The sequence below is a fragment of the Clarias gariepinus genome, chromosome 23 (assembly GCF_024256425.1).
Source record: "Clarias gariepinus isolate MV-2021 ecotype Netherlands chromosome 23, CGAR_prim_01v2, whole genome shotgun sequence".
Taxonomy (NCBI): domain Eukaryota; kingdom Metazoa; phylum Chordata; class Actinopteri; order Siluriformes; family Clariidae; genus Clarias; species Clarias gariepinus.
In genome coordinates, this window is record NC_071122.1 from 3329921 (window position 1) to 3350000 (window position 20080).

The window sequence follows — 20080 nt, forward strand, 5'->3', positions numbered from 1 at the left end:
AATTGTACCAAGATGAGACTGAGATGGTTCTGAGAGACATTGGTGTACCAGACGAGCAGTAAACACGCAGAAACCCGTCTCTGTAGAAAACATTTATTATTTTGGTGTCTTGTGTATTTTCTGAGTGCAGTTAAAAGTAGAAAAAAACATCTTTAACATTGCACATGAATAAATGCATTCGGTCAAAATTGCGAAAAATAATGAAGTCACAGAGAAGAGCAGAAGCACTGAAGTGGAGAGATGAACATACTAAAACACATTGCATGGTTACTTCATCTGTAGTTCACTAGAGAAAAGAAAAACCTGCAAAATACTATCTGTAAACGTTCAACACTACATCAGGAGCTGGCTCAGAGCTTCATCATCATCATCGTCATCATCATCATGATCACGGTGCTGTTCTCTGACTACACTACACAACAATGCATTCAGCTTCATGAGATGGAAGGAATGTGCTATTTTACGATTTTAATTAATGGCACAATCGGCAACCACACACACACACACGCACACAACACCAGCTCAGTTAGAAACACTGCATCAAGAACATGAGATTCTGAAATACATTCAAATGAAACACAAGGCATTAACTCAGGTTGATGCGCTGTAGAGAGCGCCACTAACAGGAAGTTCTGGTCCAAAGCACTTATTTTTAACCTTTACTAATGAATGATATTATATCTGACTACAGATTTGACTTAAAGAAAAAGGAAAGTCAGTTAAAATGAAGCATCGGATTCATTAAAAATGTAACTAAAGCGTATCTCAGGGCCGTGGTCAGATACTGCTTATGACGCCCCCTTGAGGAAGGGATCAAGTGTGTAAAAACACTAGCACTGTACTTGTTTCAAATAATATTTAATTTTCAGTTTAGTTTGCCTAAAGTGCCTCTGATGGATGAGCCGCTCCCCCTGACATAGCCAACCTGTAGAACTTATTTCTTTTATTTCTTACATGTTCACATATTAAGATGTTAATGTTTAGCTAATGCAGTGTATAGTAATGTATTTATTACTTTCTTATTCTATAGCACTATTAGCTAAATAGTTATGTTTTGCTAACACACTAGCTTATCTCACAGCATGCTAATGCAGGCTAATCTCTGTGTGTGTGTATATGTGTGTGTGTATGTGTGTGCATATGTGTGTGTGTGTGTGTGTGTGTCAGGGGGATCCGACTCATTCTCCTCATATCTACTGCTCTTTTTTTCCACACGTTAATCAGCAACTAATAGTAAGAATCATTTAATTTCTAGTTTTTCTTTCCTATACATTTCATCTTGTAGTCTCTCTCTCTCTCTCTCTCTCTTTCTCTCTCTCATAAGTACATAGGTTCTCGATTCTTACTCTATATGTACATGTGTTTAAATTAACTATTTATTTCAGATTTTTTTTTGTTAATTTTAGTCTCTAAAGCGCTTTATGATCTCGTTGTGTCTCTGCAGAGCGAGTGTTCACATCACAGTATTTAAGTAGTAATTAATCCTCGTAATCCTCTTCAGCACATCAGGAGTTCATACCAAAGTCATCGGGATTCTTTTGACATGTTGGTCCTAGGAAGAAAAAGATTAATTAAACAATACCCACAAGTACAGTACATAGCAAAATCCCTTATAGAGCTTAGAAAGGCTCAGACTGCATTCACTAACCAGTGGAATAAATCATGCCATGTCTTAGTAAATCACATTCAATCACATGTGCATGTGTGTGTGTGTGTGTGTGTGTGTGTTTACTGCCCCTAGTGAAATACCATTTTTTTCACACCTCAATCTCCAGCTGTTTTACTCCTCCTCCATACATGCCATTTCAGTGTTTATGTAAATTAACTCTTGCTGAGCCACACTTACTAGAAAACAACAGACCTGAGAGATAACCCAGGGGTTAAACATAAGTTTTTCTTATATGATGTCACATTGGGCAGGAAATATACCTGGCTTGTTTAAACTATGGCTAATACACACATGGAAAAGGACAAGCGCAGGGAACTTTTTTCTTGTGTTATTTTGTTTGTACATGCAGACTATTGGTCGTGTCTGAATGTCTGAACATGGCTAAAAGGGAAAATTTGGGCGGAATAGATGCCAACCCTTGTCTTGTGTCTTTGGTAATGAATAATATACAACATGTGTCTGGACAGATTCAGTTTCATGGTGTTCCAGTGGATGTAATGAGTGTTAAACATGAGAACCCTGCCTGTGCTGTAGCATCGTGTGCGCACCTGACCGCACCTGCCTCAACCTCAGGAGAGGTGTCTTTTGTTGCTGCAACGACTCAGGCTGGTGGAGCTGCTGTTGCGTGAGAGACTGGGACTGGCTGCTCCAGACGGAGACGTGATCGAGGCAGAGGACATAGTGGGGCTGATCTCACTGGGACATCCGTACTGAAGTAAGATTTCCACACACACCTGACTGCATGCTCGCCGAGCCAGGGTCAGAGCTGTCTGTCCCAGAGAGTCCACGCTTCTCACATCACTGCCATACTGAGGCATGGAAAGAGAGAGAGAGAGAGATGTGGCGTGTGATTGAACTTCTTGATACTGAGCTCAAGGAACTTTGACATTATAATGACACATTATACAAACGGTATTCCCTTATTCAACAAAGCGACAGGTTAGGGTTTAGTGTCCTAGCATGTCTTGTACGGAGACTTAACTTCACTGACATTTGAACTGAAATTTTCATGAATCCCTGCACAGTAGTTCTGGCACAGTACAGAAGTGTGCTTGGACCAGTCGTATGGTGTATCTGGTGGACACGTCACCAGTTCCCTATCGATCAGTTACCTTTTATAAAGAAAATAAATATTGAAAAGAAGTAGCAGAGATCGTTGATGTGTCTTGTGAGTGGATGTAGCTAGTACAATTACAAAAAGCTGGCGTAAAGTAAAACACGTAACTCAGATAACACTGATCAATGTGTAATTTATTTAGTGTTTAATGCACTACCTTTAAAAGCTGTGTTTATACCTCTTTTTAGTTAAACACAGTGATACTTTTTGTCTGTGAAACTCATGCAGAAAAGTTGGCAGTGATAACACACTCTATAATTACTGAACAAAAAGTCAACAATCCTACGATTCAAATCGCTATTCAGATGCTTAAAGAGTAAAAAAAAAAGCACCTAATTTTATTCCTGCTACAGTGGAACCTTGGATTGCGAGTAACCTGGTTTGCAAGTGTTCCGCAAGAAAAGTAAAAATTTTCAATAAATTTTGACTTGAAAAACAAACGCGTCTTGGTTTAGGAGTACCGAGTAACATGTATCACGCATGCGCTTCCATCACTTTACACTTTCTGTTTTTACATCAATAGTGAACCCGTTCATGTGTGCGCGCTCGAGTGTCAGGGATGTTTCTTATTATTTTCCTGATGAGGCAGTGTTTCCGTTAGTTCGTGTGTGCATTTGCGTTTGCCAACATGGCATAGCTCCTGCCATACGTGTTACCGGTAGTGAAAAGGAAGTTGTGTTGTGCAGTTGGAAAAAGTTTTCATGTATTTAATAAGGGAAAGGTATTCATATTTATAAGTATTATTATTATTATGAGTATTATTTACGCTGATAGGAACGTGGTCGTAAATTGGGAGTTTGAAAAAGGTGGCAGAACGATTGAGAGAGATATTTAATAAGATGACATCAAGTAAAAGTTATGCAGTAACACAGTTATGCTGTCTATTGTTACTAAATTTTGCCCTTCTGGTAGTGTACTATGTCAATATTACGCAATCAGATCATCTCCTTTTGCAGGAGTCTGCAGCAACCTTTGTTCTGGGATAGGTTTGAGAATGTGCATGAATGATATGAACACTATTTACAGCGAGGTGGTACATACTGTGGAAAATCAACGTGTGTGTAAGTTTCTTTCAGGAGAAATAAACTCACCGGTAAAAACAAGGTAATACTGTTTGACTTTTCATTTCAGCTCTGTATACTTTTGCACATACTGTAAAAACGCCTGTATTATAAATACTAAACATAGTAAATCTTTATCTTCTTATTATTAGCAGTTAATATTAAGGAAACTCATGTTTGGGTCGATCTCCAAATGAAAAATATTTCATCAAACAGCTTTATCTAAAAAAAAAAAAAAAAACTACCCCATTAAATCGAGTCTCTAAACCCTGATTGGCTGTAGAGCCGTAATTAATGTGAGCGCACTAAGTACCTCTCATTCCTCCCCAGTGGAGTGCATTTCTGAGTTGCTCAGTTCACACACTGTCTGTGTAGATGCTCATACCGCAGAAACCATACGGGTGTGGAATGAGACGCTATTTGAATGAGGGGCCAGTTTATAGTTATCTATAAATTTGGTTTAATTTAAAAAGTGTAAACCCATAGGATTGTACTTAAAACAGTTTAATCATCATTGATGAGTTTTCTGTGCTTGTATAACCTGCAGTTTCCTCACCCAGATCAGCAGCTGCGTCATGACTACGTCTCCCAGCTGACACGCAGCATGCAGGGCTGGCTGTGATTGGTGCACTCCTCCGTTGCCGTAGCGAATCATGTAGGGTGGTGGAGCATTGATCTCCTCCTTCGTACTGTAAGCTAACAAGAGGAGGAGTCTGGGAAGGTCCCTGTCAATCACAGCGGCGTGGAGGCGGGCTGAGAGAGGCGCATCCGATCCGTCAGTCAGAGAGGAGAGTGGAGCTAAAAACAACTTCTGCTCATATTTCCCACGAATCCATGCCTCACGCTCCTCTCTGCGTGTGCACACACACACACACACACACACACACACACACCTTTTAATTTTCTCAAAATTTTATTTCTTATTATTTTCATACTGTATAACTACTTATTGAAATACTGATGTGAAGAAACGAAGGTGAAACACCCCGCTGTATGTATGTCCAAAAAAGTGAATTATTTATGAATAAACCCAAATTGTGGCGTCTAAGGTGTTTATCTCACATTGCTTCATTGTGTTAATGTTTTTTTTTTAAGGCGCTTTACATTTTCACTCACCGCGTGGCATCAGGTCGAGGTTTCTGCCGTCCCCTCGTTCGTTTCTCCCAGATGCTGTTGGTCATGTGGTTTCCTATGGCGATGAGGACCAGCGTGAGCTCGTACGGCCAGTCATCCAGGTCCAGAGAGCGGACACGGGACAGGTGAGTGCCCAGGTTCCTGTGAATCCCCGAACACTCGATACAGATCAGCGCCCCGAGGTTCAGGCTGGCCCACGTGGGATCTGTGTGAAGAGATGCTTTGCGTTTTTTTAGATTTTCCTAATTTTGCCAAATGACAAATTTTGTGTTACTGTGAGTGACAGGGAAGTAACAGAGAAAGAGAGAGAGAGAGAGAGAGAGAGAGAGAGAGAGAATGCCCCCCCCCCTCCCTCCCACATAGCATGCTGCTCTTTTAGCTTTCTGATCAATCGAATGAACACTTTTATGTTTCACCACTTGGGAGAATTTTTATAGGGATTCAGTTCACATTTTGTAGAATAAATGATTAAAGGTAAAACCAACTGAGTTTCTATCATAACAAATTGTGTATATCTGTTTAAGTTCAATTTATGCGTAATTACTGTAAATCAGAATCTAAGCTCAGACATGCTAGCTAATGTTATGCTAAATATTATATTCTATTATTTATTGTAAATAAAACCAGTGCGTTCATTTCAACAGTTCACTGACACACAGGAATAAAGAGAAACAAAGTGAGGTGTTACGCCATATAACCGTATAACGCAGAAGAATAAAAAATTCAGTGCAAAGTATTACGTTAAACGAGATCATTTGTGCGGACAAGGCTTCTGCTGTGCGTTTAGTTTTAATACAGAACATGAGCACTCACTGGGCGCGTCACAGTCCACACAAAACGCATTTCCTTTAGCGTTCCGTACAGCCTGAATCGCCACAGCTTCACTCAGACTGTTCCTCCTCGCCTGTAACACACACACACACACACACACACACATTACACAGCTCACACCCTGTGGGACATCTCAGAGGGGTGATTAGAGGTCCTGGACCACCTTGTGCCTGCTGCTCTCACAGCTCTGTAAACTGGCAAGGATCTGACTCTCGATGTTCTGAACCCACGAGTCTCGTTCCTCTGCACTCTGAGCCTCAAAGTGCCACGTCTGCCCCGAACTGGAGACAATCAGGAACTCGCAGTTCTCATCATCTACACACACACACACACACAACCAAACACACACAGAGGAAAATATATTGATTTATATGAAACTGTTATATAGTATGATTTTTAGGCTAATTTCTAGACTTCCTGAATGTTTATTATTGTATCAACAGATTTTTTATTATTATTTTAAAGCATTACCTGCTGAAACATTTCCAGTGTTTCATTAATTGAAAAAATATATATCGAAAAAAAAAGTTTCTATTCACTTCTGTTTTAGTGCTTTAATGTTTAATCGTGATTATGTTCAGGTTTTAATCTCCTATGTTTCTCAGGTTCGTGTTTGAGTTACACACTCACTTTATTTCTGTTATAGCTCAGTCTAGACTGCTGTTTATTCCCTAAGTCTAACATTCTATTCTAATATTCTGATGTTCATGTTGGATAAGGAATTGTCTGTGCTCGCATTCTGCCTCAGCACAAAGACACCCTGCCAGACACAGACACACACAGGTGACAGCACTCAGGGTCATGTAATGAGTCATGGCTGATGGGAGATGTTATACACCACTACACACACACACACACACACACACACACACACACACAATAAAACATATAAAATAAAAATAGGCAACTATATAAAACAAACATGTGAATGTCTGTAAATGGAAACCATCTATGATATAGAATAAATAAAGAGTAGAAGTGGGTTAGTGATTAGTGATTATTGATTAGTGATTAGTAACGAATGACCAGTGATGACTAATTATTGATTAACATTGAATGATGAGTGATTAGTGATGATGAATGATTGATGATAGGTGATTAGTGTTGAATGATAAGTAATAAGTAATTATTGAGTATTTATTAGTGATGAGTAATTATTCATTATGGATTACTGATAAGTAATTGGTGATAAGTCAAGTGTGCTGGGTAATGAGGACGGGCACTGAAAGTGGAATAGAAATGAAATACTGGTGGAATTAGTGAAGATGAAAGCTGCAAAAGATAAATCATTCCCTCATTTTATTACCTGTCCTGTTTATGTTTTTCAGGCTGCCAAAGCTTTTTAATTTCCACATTTTGCGTTTGGCTGGAGGGCACAGAAAGCGAAAGAAATCAGGAGAAAACAGAAGACATTATTTCGCCTGGGTATGTACTGCACCGGTACACGTCTGTGATTACAGTCGGAATCTAAATGATAAAAGGGACTGATGAACGACAGGTGGGGTCGAGGGTCGAGGGTGCGTCAGCAGCGCAGCAGGAAAGACCACAGGAACCGAATTAATATTAACGTGAGAAGCAGTTCTGACCTTCAGCGTGTCCCAGCGTGCTCTCTGATCTCTGAGTCACGTTCTTCTTTCTGCGCTGCTTCTTTCTGTCTGCTGTAGGAGACGTGCTCGGGTCTTTCATTAATGTCGGGCTCAACACACCCTCGATATCTGATGTGCATGTAACATAAGAATATAACACATGTGACTCATTTCCCCGAATTGGTTTTTATTACAGTGATGAACGCAGTTTATTATAGCTGTGGTGTGACACTTGGAGCCATGCTGTTGGAGGAAAACAGACAGCTTCAGTTTGAGAACAGTGACTCTGCTTCATCACTCCAGCCAGAAGCTAATTCATTTCCTGGAGCAGCATGTCCTGCTGTGTGTTACTGCTTACTTCACGAGTGTGTGATGAGTGTTACACACCGATGTTGTGCACAGAGGAGAGAGTAAACGGGGTCCTCTGTCCATACACTCCTGCTCCATCATCTACTGATAAATGAGCACTTGCCAACATGGAGGCTGAATCACACACACACACACACACACACACACACACACACACACACAAGCATACAAATGATCTTAATATACACCTTCACCAGATTCTAATATGAATTTTGTTCTGAGTAATAGAACACAAACACGAGTACCGTGGGCTGTAGGGGTGACACTCACCTGAACATGTGTCGTCTGCTGTTAGCTCACCCTGAAATGTCCCATTCAGTCCAGGCGGGGGGGCAGAGGATGGTACAGCCCGTGGGGGGCGTTTCCCTGGAACTTTAACTGTCACCCGCAGCAGATCAATTTCTTTACCATTAACATTCTGCATGTAGTCCTGCAACATACACACACACACACAGAGCTCATAGTATTCACAGTAATGAATACTCCTTTTATTAAATACTGTATTACGTGTCTGACTCTATGTTTCTCTGGACCATTCTGTGTGTGCCGAGGCGGCGACACTCACACTGACGTTAGCGTGGTAACTCAGCGTGCCATTAGCTGATAACGTCACATACTTTTTCTTCCACTCCTGTTTAAGAGAGCTTCCACTTCGCTTCAGCAACACACTCTGTAGAGCACACACACACACACACACACACAGCTTGAGTGGCTGCCTTTAGCTTTGCTTAATACACGATAAAAATTTTTTATGCATATACTAACTTTAAGAAAACACACACACACACACACATGCGATGCACACCTGTTTAATAGGTATTGTGCGACCGATTCCAAACTCTGCTTTACTATCTGCACTCCTCCGATCTGAATCACTTCCTCTGCGTAACTACACAACAAACAACGACATCAACAACAGCATATAAAATAAAGTGTACAGAAATCTTACAATGGCGGTTTGGAGTGGGGTTTAGGAATTAGGGTTAGGATTTAGGGATTAGGGTTTTAGGCGTATGGTTTAGGGATTTAGAGATAAAGGATTTTGGGGGATTTATCTTTAGGAACTGGGGTTTTATGGATTAAAGACTTAATTTTGGTTAAGGGATTAAGGTTTAGGTAAAAAGAGCGTACGGTTTAGGGATTGGGTTTTAGGTTTAGGCATTGATGTTTATGGATTATAGATTAGGGATAAAAGATTGAGCTTTCGGAACTAGGTTTACAGAGTTAGGAATTAGGGTTTAGGAATTAGGGTTTAGGAATTAGGGTTTAGGAATTAGGGTTTAGGAACTACCAAGTATGATTTAGGGATTGTTTAAGGAATAGAGATAAGTGTTTAGGGCTTGAGGTTTAGGGATTGGGGTTTAGAGATTTAACCTTAGAGTTTAAATTAAAATTAGGTTTAATTAGTTTAATTAAACTTAGGAGGATAAGAAATTTGGGTTTAGGAATTAAAGTTTAGAGAAAAGAGATTAGAGTTCATAAATTGAGATTTAGGGATTGGAAGCTTAGGCATTGTATATTAGGGATGTTTATGGGTTAGAGATTAGGGCCGAGGAATTGAGAAAAGGAGTAAGGTTTAATCAATTAAAGAGTATGATCTTGGGATTAAGGTTTAGGAATTTAAGGTTAGAGTTTTATAAGGAATAGGGATGGTTTAGGGATTAAGTGAGGAATTGAAGATTGCGGATTGGGTATAGGGATTAGGGATTAGGGGTGACTGACCGTGAACTGGGACGTTCGGCTGAGCTTTTCTCCTCCAGACGCCATGCTGATGTGTTTGTGAGTGATGACTGGAGTGGAGGGTAGAGAGGAGGAATAATCACTGCTCTGGCCTCCATTACTGGCCTAAAAACAACACATACACACAACAACACAACACAGATTAATTAATTGGGAAAAGGCTTTAATTTATTCTTCCTCCCTCCAGTGATAATTCTGAGCTCATGAGTAAGATATTTTTGTGTGTGTGTGTGTGTGTGTGTGTGTGTGTGTGTGTGTGTGTGTGTGTGTGTTACCTGTGGTGTAAAAGCTGCACACAGGGGTGTGGATCTGCCCGAGTGACTGGGAGAATTGGGTAAAGACTTACAGGAAGTGTAGAGAGCCAGCTGTCTCTTCATCGAAACAATCTTCTGTGCAGCTGTGAGACATCACAACCTTTATTTATCCATAATAGTAACACAGTATTTGTGTGTGTGTGTGTGTGTGTGTATGCTTGAGATGCCATATGCACTTTAATGTATGGTGTCTACTGTAATGCAGAGCATAGTGTCTGATCTGTGTGTGAGTGTGTGTGCGTATGTGTGCACATGTGTGTGTCTCACCATCAGTAAAGACACGGTTGACGTTTAGGCCATAGGTGGCGCAGGTTTCGTAATAGACACAGCGATGGACATCTGAACACAACTGTCTCGCCCGGACGTCATCAATCACACGGGGATTTGCGCTCGTTATCTTATCTGAGGATAAAAGCACAGTCAGAAGAGGGAGGTTTATGGGTGGGGCTGTTTATAGGTGGGTCACTTTTGTAGGTGGGTCTATTTTATGGGTGGGGCTGTTTATATATTAGGGCTGTTTTATGGGTGGTGTTGTTTATGGGTGGGGCTGTTTATGGGTGGGGCTGTTTTATAGGTGGGGCTGTTTTATGCGTGGTGTTGTTTATGGGTGGGGCTGTTTATATATTAGGGCTGTTTTATGGGTGGTGTTGTTTATGGGTGATGTTGTTTATGGGTGGGGCTGTTTATTTGTGGGGCTGTTTATGGGTGGGGCTGTTTTTTAGGTGGGGCTGTTTATGGGTGGGGCTCTTTATGGGTGGGGCTGTTTATGGGTGGGGCTGTTTTTTAGGTGGGGCTGTTTTGAAGGTAGGGCTGTTTATTTGTGGGGCTGTATATGTGTGGGGCTGTTTTTTAAGTGTCCCACCTGTATACAGCCAGTTTATAAGTAATACTGTTTTTATTTTATGCTGTTTTTAAGTGGGGCTGTTTATGGGTGGGGCTGTTTTATGGGTGGGACTGTTATATGTGGGTCTGTTTATGGGGGACTGTTTATATTTGGGGCTATTTTTGCGTGGGACTGTTTATGGGTGGGGCTGTTTGCGGGTGGGTTGGTTTTAAAGGTGGAGCTGCCCATATGTGTGTGTGGGGGGCGTATTAACGATGGATGTTGCTTTTATATGGGTAATGCTGTATATATGGGGGCTGTGTTATTGGTTGGGCTGTTTATGGGTGGGGCTGTTTTGTAGGTAGGGTTGTTTATATGGGGGCTTTTTGTGAGTGGGGGTGTTTATATGTTCAGATGTTTATTTGTGGGGCTACTTTATAGGTACAGATGTTTATGGGTTTATGTTTTGTGCTGTTTTTATGTGGGGCTGTTTTATGGGTGGGGCTGTTTATGGGTGGACAATTTATATGTGGGTCTGTTTATGGGTGGGCAGTTTATTTGTGGGGCTTTTTATAGGTGGCGCTGTTCATATGTGGGTTTTTTATGGGGAGGTCTGATTTTTATGGGTTATTCATGGGTGGGGTTTTTATGGCAGTTTTGACGTTTATTTGGACCTTGACCCATCCTTTAATGATCCAGAATTCACTGTTGAGAAACAAAAGATCTAATTCTTAATGTAGACTTTAAATTATAATCCTTTACATTGATTTTACCTACAGTTTGTGTGTGTGTGTGTGTGAGTGTGTGTGAGTGTGCATGTGCGTTATTCCTGCGCACCCTGAGTGCCGACTACGATGAAGGGGATTTCAGCAACGTTGCGGTTCATACACAGCTCTCTGTAAATGTTATAAACCTCCAGGAAGCTGCTCTCATTCTCCAGACTGAACACCAGAATCACTCCATCCAGCCAACTGCACAACTGAACATGAGCAGAGAGAGAGAGAGAGAGAGAGAGAGAGAGAGAGAGAGAGACGCTCAGCAACGTCACACAAGTGCACACACTGCAGTACTAATGTGGAGTTCCTCAACGTTTAAGTGAAACTGCTCCAGCTGAGAGGAATACTCTCTTTCATAGATACAGTATTTTTTTATTTAAACAGTGCAGATTAATTAATGCCTATACAGAAGCATGATTAACACGAATATAAATCGTTTCCCAGCAGCAGATCAACAGAAATCCATTAAGATCACAGTGTGAGAGAGTTAGTGATTATAGAACGGGAAGAGAGGACAGACCTGTGTGTCTGGGAGTCCCGGCTCATCTCGGATCAGTAAATTATGATTCTGTCCATCAATCAGCACTTCCTTCTCAAATCTACACACTAAACACAACAACACCAGCTCAGATAGAAACACTGCACATACATACAGTGGGGCAAAAACGTTTTTAGTCAACCACCATATGTGCAAGTTCTCCCACTTAAAAAGATGAGAGAGGCCTGTAATTTTCATCATAGGTATACCTCAGAGACAAAATAATAATAATAATAAAAAAAAAAAAGAAAATTACATTGTAGGACTTTTAATAAATTTATTGGTAAATTCCTCAGTAAAATAAGTATTTGGTCACCTACAAACAAGCAAGATTTCTGGCTCACACAGACCCGTAACTTCTTCTTTAAGAGGCTCCTCTGTCCTCCACTCTTACCTCTAATAATGTCATCTCTTATCAGTATAAAAGACACCTGTCCACAACCTCAAACAGTCACACTCCAAACACCACTATGGCCAAGACCAAAGTTGTAAAGACAAAATTGTAGACCTGCACCAGGCTGGGAAGACATCAACTGGTGTAGCAATTATCAGAAAATGGAAGACATACAAGACCACTGATAATCTCCCTCGATCTGGGGCTCCACGCGAGATCTCACCCCGTTTGGTCAAAATAATCACAATAACTGCGAGCAAAAATCCCAGAACCACACGGGGGGACCTAGTGAATGACCTGCAGAGAGCTGGGACCAAAGTAACAAAGGCTACCATCAGTAACACACTGCGCCGACAGGGACTCCAATCCTGCAGTGCCAGACGTGTCCCCCTGCCGAAGCCAGTACATGTCCAGGCCCGTCTGAAGTTTGGATGATCCAGAAGAGGATTGGGAGAATGTCATATGGTCAGATGAAACCAAAATAAACTTTGTGTTTGGAGGAGAAAGAATGCTGAGTTGCATCCAAAGAACACCATACCTACTGTGAAGCATGGGGGTGGAAACATCATGCTTTGGGGCTGTTTTTCTGCAAAGGGACCAGGACGACTGATCCGTGTAAAGGCAAGAATGAATGGAGCCATGTATCGTGTGATTTTAAGTGAAAACCTCTTTCCATCAGCAAGGGCATTGAAGATGAAACATGGCTGGATCTTTCAGCATGACAATGATCCCAAACACACCGCCTGGGCATCGAAGGAGTGGCTTCGTAAGAAGCATTTCAAGGTCCTGGAGTGGCCTAACCAGTCTCCAGATCTTAACCTCATAGAAAATCTTTGGAGGGATTTGAAAGTCCGTGTTGCCCAGCGACAGCCCAAACCATCACTCCTCTAGAGGAGATCTGCATGGAGGAACGGGACAAAATACCAGCAACAGTGTGTGAAAACCTTGTGAAGACTTACAGAAAATGTTTGACCTCTGTCATTGCCAACAACGGGTATATAACAAAGTATTGAAATGAAATTTTGTTATTGATCAAATACGTATTTTCCTAAAATGTGATTTTCTGGATTTATTTTTTCTTATTTTGTCTCTCATAGTTAAGGTATACCTACTGTATGATGAAAATTACAGCCTCTCTCTTTTTTTTAAGTGGAAGAATTTGCACAATTGGTGGCTGACTAAATACTTTTTTACCGCACTGTTACCGCATTATAATAATAATAATAATAATAATAATATATAGTCAAAATTAAATAAATATAAAATGTGTTATTTACCCTCAGGAGTCTCGAGGGCGAGGTAGCGACCGGTCATGTAGCGATGCACAAGCGCTGATTTCCCGCTGCGCAGACTCCCCAACACTGCCTGAGTATAACATCATATACAACACACACACTTTATAACCTGCATAGATACCGTACTTCAGTCGTACATATGGCCTACAGATAAATTATTGTTTAAAGTGAAATATCTCCTACATTACTAATGCAAAATGAAACCTAGAGCACATAGTTTCACAGTAAAGGTCACGACCTTGGTGATGTCACCATTTAGAATCAGAATATTAACATGTTTCATATTTAAATTTTTTAACAAACCATATGTTAAAAAAAATATCCTCCTAAATCATCCATATAGAATTGAACAAATATGCTCACATTTCTCTAAAGTTTAGAAATGTTTATATGATTGTATGATGGGTATCATGGATTTACTTTTACTTTTTTGTTGAAAAATGTTTTTATTACCAGATGTAGATCCTGAAGCGCTCGACTCAACATCCACTCCTGACTCACTGCAAACAAAGAGAGAGAAAGAGATGAGGGGAGGCAGGTTAAACAGGATAAGGAGAGACTGACGGTAAAGAAGGGGGGAAATCAGAGGGATGAGAAGAATGAGAAATTTCTACAGACAGGAGAGAAAACAGGACTATACCGTCTTTATGCCACACACACACACACACACACACACATACAAGCAGAGGGAGAGAGAGAGAGAGAGAGAGTGGGATTTCATTATTAAGCTTTAATTAGTTTTGACCGCGGAACTTTGAAAGTCATTTAGGCAGGCGGGGCGTCGTGAACTAGGAGAGAGAGAGAGAGAGAGAGAGGTGGAAATGAACTGTAACACACTCTGTGGGAAATCGACTGTGTGTGTGTGTGTGTGTGTGTGTGTGTGTGCATGCGTTAGAAAGGTGTGCAATGTGTTACCATCTGTTACTCCATCACAGAGCGTACCACCACACCCTGATCTAGAACCTTGAACTAGGTCAGGGTTCTTCATGTTTCTTTACATTGCTTTCATGTTGTCCCGCAGGGGGCGTGGCCTAAACATCATATATTTTTAATCCTATGATTTTATTAAATGGTTTCTGTTTAAATTGTGTAAATGTAAAAAGATCAACCATGCTGAACTAAAGTAAATTCCTCTGATGCCAAAAGCCAGGAGACTGTTTCCATGGTAACAGGTAATGAATACATGACATCAAGCATTAAAGGGGCCGTTTGTCAGGTTCAAAAGCATCACTGGCTCTTGAATCGTTTTTGAAAATCATCTATATAAATCAGTTTCCCATGCAGTGAATCTGACGTTAGCTGGATATGAGCTCCTCCCCCCAGCTGGAAAAGAGCCCGCTTAGCTCCGTCCACTGTTCTTAAAAGGAAACCCATATGTCAGGGGAACTAGATAGGGCAATTCACTTAAGAGACACCAAACATCACACACACATAAATAAATGTAATTAATGTACATACATTTCCTTTTTTTTTTTATTCCACACTTAGCATCTCTGCTAGTGCAAAAAACATCAAGAATGCTTGTACAGACATGACAAAACCAATTTAAAACATGTAAATGTAAAAAAAAAAAAAAAAGACAAAGAGGCTAAAACATGTCCAGCGAATCACAGAAAACTTAAAACATGAGGTAGATAAAAACTTAACCCTGTAACCCTGTATACTGTGAGCTAATATTCCTGACCTGCAGTATAGGAGTACTAGCAGGACATAGTTGGGACAGAGTGGGACATGACTGGGACGTAGCGGATTTAGGAATTAGGATGGCATAAGGATCATTGTAAACACAATGGTAACAAACTGGACCTCAGCGGAGACAAACAATTCTCAACACAGGACAAGGACGTCGAGGCACATGGAACTCACTCTCTCAGAGCTCTCATTAGAGTAAATTATGTTTATTTGAATAAATTTAAGGATCTTCTCCCATCTTGCTGCAGTTGGGGGTGGAGCCAAACTGAAGTGGACCAAAAAGAAAAAAAAACCCTGGCTAAATTTTATTGCAAGGTGATTCTCATTTTTTTTATTATATAGTTTTCATCAGTTTTTAATAACAAACTGCACATTAATATTATTTCTGTAAATTGGGGTTCTTAATAAAATAAACACTGCTAATTCTCTTCTGTGAGATTGATACCTGAGACAACACACACACACACACACACACACACACAGGAAGGCACATACAAAAGCAGGACTTGAAGAGGATAAAGACCAGAATGTGAGAATGGAATGTCAAGGCAACGTGACTCATCACACACACGTTCAGCTCTCACACACTTTACACCAGGGACAGAAGGAATGGATTCTCTCTACTTCATCATTTTTGTGTTTCACAAGAGCTGCACAGGTGAGACGGATTAGTAGTGTGATGAAGCGTGATGGAACAAGTGTTAAGGAATAAATGAAAGTCGTGTCCTAAAACCTCACATTATCCGACACACTGATGTGATACACTACTGATGTGATACACTACTGATGTGATACGCTACATGATACACTGACTCTTCTCTCTGCTGGTTATTACAGGAACACAGCGTCCTGTAAAGGCTCGTGCTCACATGACAGCCTACTGACCCTGATAGTGCACACTGCAGTCACTCACACTCACTAGTGCAGTGTAGAGTGTGTGGGTTGGGATGCAGCCCAGGACTATGTAAGGTGTAAGAGGGTGTGAGGATGAAGAAGAGTCGTGATAAAGCCGGAGAAATCAGACAGTGTGGAATAAATGATGATTTAGTGTGTATTACATCTATACGCTTATTTCTTTTTTTTAGTAAAAATGTATACAACCACACACACACACTATATATATATATATATATATATATATATATATATATATATATATAAATATAATGTACAACGTATTACAAATTTTATTTGGTGTTTTTATTTGATTGATAAACAGCGACTCGTGTCGTGGAGATTCTTCCAGAAGCACTTCATCTTTCTCTTGCTTTATTGTTCTCTATTGCTACACCACCAGCCATGCATCTCTGCCTGCTTCCTGTTACCATGGCAACCCCTCCTCCTGAAACGGCCTCTGTGCTGCATGCATGTTAAACACTGTGTGTGTGAGTGTGTGAGTGTGTGTGTAAAAGGTGCAAAAGTATTCTATTAAATTGTGATATATGTTTACATGCTTAAAAGTATAAACATTTTTAATCAGCCCAATGTCATTATTACTTAGCATCATTCTTTGTCTCATTTCCTGCAAGTAATTGTAATGATACATGCTATTATTGTGTGTGTGTGTCAATAAGATTTTGACATTAAAACAGTCTGAAAGGATCATAAACAAAATGTGTCCCACACAGTGTCTCATAGTACTGTAGGTTCGTCGCTGTCTGAATCCAACTCCACTTTCCATTTCAAACACCTGCTACATGTTTGAGCATTTCACAGAGGGAAGGCAAATCATGCAATTACACATAATCGTCAACAGATGGTGAAATTCCTGGTTCAAATACTACACACCACTCTGGTTATACACGGCAACACTGTGCAGAAATGGAGTGAAATAAAAAATACAACAAACATGAAAATGTGTAATAGTGTGTACATCTCACTCCACTTTTAGAATTACATACTCAGCTAACACCTGCTAACATACGGACAGTTAAAACCCATATCAACCAAATTTACACCTCACCTCTGACATGTAGCCTTCAGTTTAGCATCATGGAATGTGACACTCTGGAGTCCACCTTGGGAATACTGGGTATGAGAAGCAGAAATACATCCTGCATTGGATGCCAGGATTTGTGGATAAGTTTGTATTACTAATCCGACCTACTGGCTTGTTTTTGGGTGGGAGGACACCGGAGAAACTGAAGAACCAGAAGAAATTTAAAAAGCTGAAGGAAGCCAAAAGAAGGTCACAGAAAAAGCTTGAGAACCCCAAGGAAACCAGAAAAGCCAGAAAAAAGGAAAGAACCCAGATGAAATGGGAAAAGACAACACAGAGGAAGACACACAAAAAAAAAAAACAGAGAACCCAGCAGAAATCATACATAGAATCCCTAGGAAATAGGTCTGGAAACCAGAAAAGCAACCCAAAGAAACAAAGATGCCAGCAAAAACCACAGGACACTGCAGGACGTCTTCAGGACCAAAGGCTATAAAACTGAATATCCCAGACATCTTAATTAATCAGATACTAAAGCCCACATACTAGATGGTGGAGTAATGCATATCATCAATTTTGTTAAAGAAGATCTAAAGACCTCTAAAGGAATATTGAGTTTTAAAGACCTTCTACAGAGTGCTAGCCTGTGTGCTAAGGAAAGGATTTAGGTGAAACCGAAAAGCCCAAAAGCAGCCAGAGTAAAGTGTATGCTCGGTGGAAGATAAAGAACAAGGAAAAAGTTCATAAGCCAGAAGAAACCAGAAAATGCTGGAGGAAACCAAAAAAACTGGAGAAAACCAGAGGACACAGGGAAACATGGAGAACTCAGAGATTTTCATCCAGTCAAGTATGAGAAGTATGATCTTGAGATTTGTTATTGAGAGGCTGTGGTGAGCTGCAGAGCAACTGTCAACTTTAAAAGACTCAGAAACGTCATTCTGTCCATCACGACCCCGGTGCAGGAGCAAAACGAGTGACGCAACCACACACAATACTTTACACAGAATAAAGGGATGAAGATGTTCTGAGCGAGACATGTCATAATAATAATGATGATGATGATGATGAGGTTAAAGTTTCCATGGCAAGTCACAAATCTGTTTTTGTGATGATTATAGCATGGATTAGTTTTTATTTTTGTTAAATGTACATTAAAGCAGCATCATCAGACGAGCAAATGTTTTGGCCCCCTGGTACTGATATTCTACGTTTTCTTAATTATTATTAAGTAAAATATGATCAGAATAAAATACAAATAAATTAGTAAAGAAACATCTAATCCATCATTACACACACACACACACACACACACACACACTCACACACACACACACACACACACAAACCACATGATACTGGCCACACATTATCCCTAAAGAGCACTTAAAGGATAATGAGGACATTTAATGGAGAAGAAGCAGGAAAAAAAATCAATAGGATGCTCTCACTGGGACGAACCGTCCCGTCTGTACTTCTCTAGTGAAACCATAACCTGAACATCACTAGTAAACTCTCCACACTTATTTATCATGGGATTTAGTTTACACAATTTATTGCTTCTTGCTTTAAATTTGTGCTGCAAGTATGTTTTAGGAATAGAATCATCATCATCATGCCTGATTTACTGCTGTTTTTCTAACAAGGCTTATCAATTCCCTTTCATCAAATAAACCTGGAATCTAAGCAAATTAATTTAATACTAATTATTTTAAAATTGCAATAAAGGCAATTATATCCAAACATTTAATCGTTCATTCACACACTGTGGGCAATTTGGGAAACACCAATTAGCCTAACCTGCATATCTTTGGACTGTGGGAGGAAACCGGAGTACGTGGAGGAAATCCACCAAGCACAGGGAGAACATGCAAATTCAATGCTTGTAGAGACGGGATTCGAGCCTGGCTGGGAATCGAACCCGGACCCTGGAGGTGCAAGGCAACAGTGCTAATCACTATACCACCGTGCCGCCCTGAATGATCACATATTTTAATTTAAGAAATCAAAGATTTTAGACAAATTATAACATTAGGTTACAATGATCTGGCTATACATGCCTATGCTGAAACTTGGAATGCATTTTGTTCACTTTAGAAAGAGTGGAAATGTGAGGTCTGTTGTCTAAAACCTGTCCCTAAAGGCGATGAACCAATCACAGCTTAGCGACTGTACAAGAGATTTTAGTATGCTGTTCTGTGCACAGTTAATTGAGTCGGATAAACAGGGATACAGTAAAGGAAATAAAACAGCAAACTGACTGCTAATATGCTATTCCAACCAATGATAAGCGAAATGCTAAAAACAGCCCAGCTAGATTAAAGGCCACGCTGTGTATAAGGAAGTAACTGTTTTTGCTGAGTCTCTGTTTCTGTATTTGGATGATTTCTATAAGGCTTCTTCATTATTTTACTCCAAGACATTTTGAGTGAGCTGAATAACAAAAAGCCTTGTGTTAGTGCAGACTGACCTTCCTCCTCACTCGAGCGCCTCCTCAGGGGGCTGTGCAGAGGAATCGGGGCAGCAGGAACCACCGGAACCGTGACAGGACACTGGGTGCTCTTGGTGAAAATACCGCTAATGAACTTGAGCATTTTTCTGTCTTTTCCTGGAGCATGAGCAGAAGAGCGTAGCCCGGATCCAGTGTGGGCCTCCTTTCCTTTCTTCAGGTCCTCAGAAAGCAGGTTCAGGTCGCTGTTGTCCAGAGTGCGGCTCTTCCCTTTGCGTTGCGGTTTAGCAGGAGGTTGTGTGGAGGCCGGTGCTGGGAGTGATGTGGAGATGGTTTTAAGCTTTTCCACTCTGGGG

The 20080-nt window shown here is 40.5% G+C and overlaps 1 protein-coding gene across 2 annotated transcripts in view; it reads right to left on the reverse strand.

Moving 5' to 3' along the window:
* Nucleotides 1–112: 112 nt before the first annotated feature.
* Nucleotides 113–20080, reverse strand: part of LOC128511712 (arf-GAP with GTPase, ANK repeat and PH domain-containing protein 1-like) — a 21531-nt gene continuing 1563 nt past the window's right edge. The window contains exons 1-20 of one of the 2 annotated variants that reach the window (XM_053484693.1): nucleotides 19746–20080; nucleotides 14101–14147; nucleotides 13630–13717; nucleotides 11941–12026; nucleotides 11482–11623; nucleotides 10089–10223; nucleotides 9783–9904; nucleotides 9490–9612; nucleotides 8573–8656; nucleotides 8333–8437; nucleotides 8038–8197; nucleotides 7786–7881; nucleotides 7399–7527; nucleotides 7119–7178; nucleotides 5976–6127; nucleotides 5795–5885; nucleotides 4964–5186; nucleotides 4404–4698; nucleotides 2228–2478; nucleotides 113–1552 (exon numbers count right to left, since the gene is read on the reverse strand). The exon at nucleotides 19746–20080 is cut by the window's right edge and continues 1563 nt beyond it. In XM_053484693.1, coding sequence (XP_053340668.1) covers nucleotides 2239–2478; nucleotides 4404–4698; nucleotides 4964–5186; nucleotides 5795–5885; nucleotides 5976–6127; nucleotides 7119–7178; nucleotides 7399–7527; nucleotides 7786–7881; nucleotides 8038–8197; nucleotides 8333–8437; nucleotides 8573–8656; nucleotides 9490–9612; nucleotides 9783–9904; nucleotides 10089–10223; nucleotides 11482–11623; nucleotides 11941–12026; nucleotides 13630–13717; nucleotides 14101–14147; nucleotides 19746–20080 — 2713 coding nt within the window. In that variant the 3' untranslated portion in view covers nucleotides 113–1552; nucleotides 2228–2238. Of the gene's footprint in view, nucleotides 1553–2217; nucleotides 2479–4403; nucleotides 4699–4963; nucleotides 5187–5794; nucleotides 5886–5975; nucleotides 6128–7118; nucleotides 7179–7398; nucleotides 7528–7785; nucleotides 7882–8037; nucleotides 8198–8332; nucleotides 8438–8572; nucleotides 8657–9489; nucleotides 9613–9782; nucleotides 9905–10088; nucleotides 10224–11481; nucleotides 11624–11940; nucleotides 12027–13629; nucleotides 13718–14100; nucleotides 14148–19745 lie in introns of both variants that reach the window. The other variant, XM_053484694.1, reaches the window with a different exon arrangement.